Source organism: Haliaeetus leucocephalus, unplaced genomic scaffold (genome assembly GCF_000737465.1).
Source record: "Haliaeetus leucocephalus isolate CR32 unplaced genomic scaffold, Haliaeetus_leucocephalus-4.0 Scaffold186, whole genome shotgun sequence".
In the NCBI taxonomy this organism is placed as follows: Eukaryota; Metazoa; Chordata; class Aves; order Accipitriformes; family Accipitridae; genus Haliaeetus; species Haliaeetus leucocephalus.
The window spans coordinates 915437-917660 of NW_010972622.1; the positions used below are offsets into that span (position 1 = coordinate 915437).

General features: G+C 68.6%; 1 protein-coding gene across 1 annotated transcript in view; it reads right to left on the reverse strand.

Annotated features, from left to right (window-relative positions):
- STAT2 (signal transducer and activator of transcription 2, 113kDa) overlaps nt 1-2224 on the reverse strand; it is a 5707-nt gene that overhangs the window by 1750 nt on the left and 1733 nt on the right. Inside the window, exons 8-17 of the mRNA XM_010565186.1 lie at nt 2102-2187; nt 1876-2024; nt 1644-1802; nt 1420-1572; nt 1312-1332; nt 1125-1218; nt 968-1024; nt 806-889; nt 632-730; nt 77-345 (exon numbers count right to left, since the gene is read on the reverse strand). Coding sequence (XP_010563488.1) covers nt 77-345; nt 632-730; nt 806-889; nt 968-1024; nt 1125-1218; nt 1312-1332; nt 1420-1572; nt 1644-1802; nt 1876-2024; nt 2102-2187 — 1171 coding nt within the window. The remainder of the gene's footprint in view (nt 1-76; nt 346-631; nt 731-805; nt 890-967; nt 1025-1124; nt 1219-1311; nt 1333-1419; nt 1573-1643; nt 1803-1875; nt 2025-2101; nt 2188-2224) is intronic.

A 2224-nucleotide genomic window follows, 5' to 3' on the forward strand; every position in this document is an offset into this window, starting at 1 on the left:
AGTGGGGACCAGGGTGGGGGATGGTGCCATGGGGCCACGGGTGGACGGGGCAACAGGGGAGACAGGCACCGCTCACCTTGGAGAACTTGGGCCAGGCCAGGGTGCTCTCCACAGATGGCTTTGAGCCTTTGAGGCAAGAGCAGGGTGAGGGGGGGCAGCACGGCCCCCGTCCCAGCCCCAGGAGGCTTGGGGCTGGCACCCAGCCTTACCGAAGAGCTTCTCGGCCAGCATGAGGAGGTGGTCCTTGCTCAGGCCCCGCTCAGCCACGCTCTCAAACTGCCAGCTCAGCACCTCGGCCAGCCGGGGCCAGGGTGCCAGGGGCGGCGCGGAGAAAAACTGCTGCTCCTGTGGGAGACAGGGTGAGCGGGGCCGGGGATGCATGGCAAGAGCCAGGGACATGCACCAGGGCAGGGGACAGGGACAGGGACAGGAAGGGACCAGGGGATGGGGATGGGACAGGGCAGGGGCTGGGGACAGGAGAAGGGACAGGCACAGGACACAGGGACGGAGACTGGGCAATGAGCACGGATGGGAACAGGAGACTAGGACCAGGGAAGGGGAGATGGGAGCAGAGATGGCAGGGCTGGGTGCAGTGGGGAGTGGTGCAGGGCTGGGGAGGGGTCCCACTCACCTTAGGGTCGCTGCTGAGCATGTTGAACCAGAGGATGGAGGCCCAGGCGCTGGAGAGCTGGTTGTTGTTGGAGATGATGACGAAGGGCAGCGTGGAGGTCTGTGGGGGGAGAGGGCGTCAGGCTGGCAGACCCCAGCCCCCCCCCCAGCCTCCCCCAAAGTCTCCAGCCCTCACCTCCAGCTCCAGCTCCAGCCCGCAGTAGGCGTACGCCAGCGTGAAGGTGATGAGGTGCAGCTCCTCTGTCACGACCAGGGGACCCTGCACAGAGATTGCACTGTGGGCACCGTGTGGCACCAGCCGTCTCCATGCCCCCATGGCCCCCAGCCCCGCACTCACCTCACCGGTGCCTTTGCTGCCCTTGCCTGACCTGCTGTCCTTCTGCTCCTTCAGCGTCTGCAGGGCAGGAGAGAGTCAGTCTGGGGCTGGGGCTGGGTCCTTGCCCCGCTCCCCCACCCCATGGAGGACCCAGGGTTCCAGGCAGGGGGGCACCTACGAGGTACTGGAAGTCGCAGACCAGCCCGTCCTGGGGACTGTCCCCTGCCAGGAGGGTTTTGCTGCTTGAGGTCAGGATGTTGAACTTGCGAAACCTGCGGGGCAGAGAGAGGCCGCGGGTGGGAGGCCAGGACCCCCAGGGGGGCCATGGCCCTGCCTGCCGCGTCCAGTGTTCACTCGGCTCTCACCCTTTTATCTTGGGGGGGTCCCTGCAAGAGACAACAGGACATCAACGAGGAGTGGGACCCTGGGACCCCCGCGGCCGGGCAGGGGGGTGCACCCCCGCGGGTCCCAACCTGTCGATGTGGATCTTGGCCTCCATGCGGTGGTTGCGGTCGTGGAGGCGGACGAGCAGGCGGGCGCGGGCCGAGAACTTGGTGGCCGTGCGCAGCACCAGCGGGCGCTTGTAGGCGTTGGGCATGCTGGGCTGCTGCTCCACCACGAAGGCACTGGGGGCACCAGGAGGGTCAGGGCTGCCCCAGCCCCAGGCCCCCTAGGCCCCCCCCATGGCCTCCCCCACCTCTGCAGCAGGTAGGAGAGCAGCTCCCGCAGCCGCCGCTCCAGGAGGGGGGTCTCTGCCTTCAGCGGGTCCCTCTCATAGGTCACCTTCTGCCGCAGGTCCCCCAGTGCCCGCAGCAGCTGCAGCAGCTGGAAGAGCCCCTGGCCCAGCTCTGTGAACCTATGGGTGCCGTGGGGCTCAGTGGGGGCCGGCCATGGCCCCCCACCTCGTCCCCCTCCCATCCCGGCCCTACCAGGTCTCCAGCAGGTGCAGGCGGGTGTCGGTGGGGGCCCCCAGGCAGGCACGCTGCTGCCGCTCCCGCCAAGCCCCCAGCTCCTGCTGCAGGAAGTCCCGCAGGGTCTCGCTGCGACCCAGAAGCTGCTGCATCTGAGCCAGCACCTCCTGGGGGGAGACGCACGCCTGAGCAGGGGGTGTGGGGTGGCCGCGGCCCCCCCAACCCAGCCCCGGCCCCCTCTCCCCCGCCGCTGCCGGTCCAGGATCTGCAGCTTGGCCTGGAGAGCTTGGACCTGCTGGGCGTACTGGGGGTCACTGGTCCTGTCCTCGCCTGAGGGCAGAGGGTGAGGGGGGGAAGTTAGGAGGGC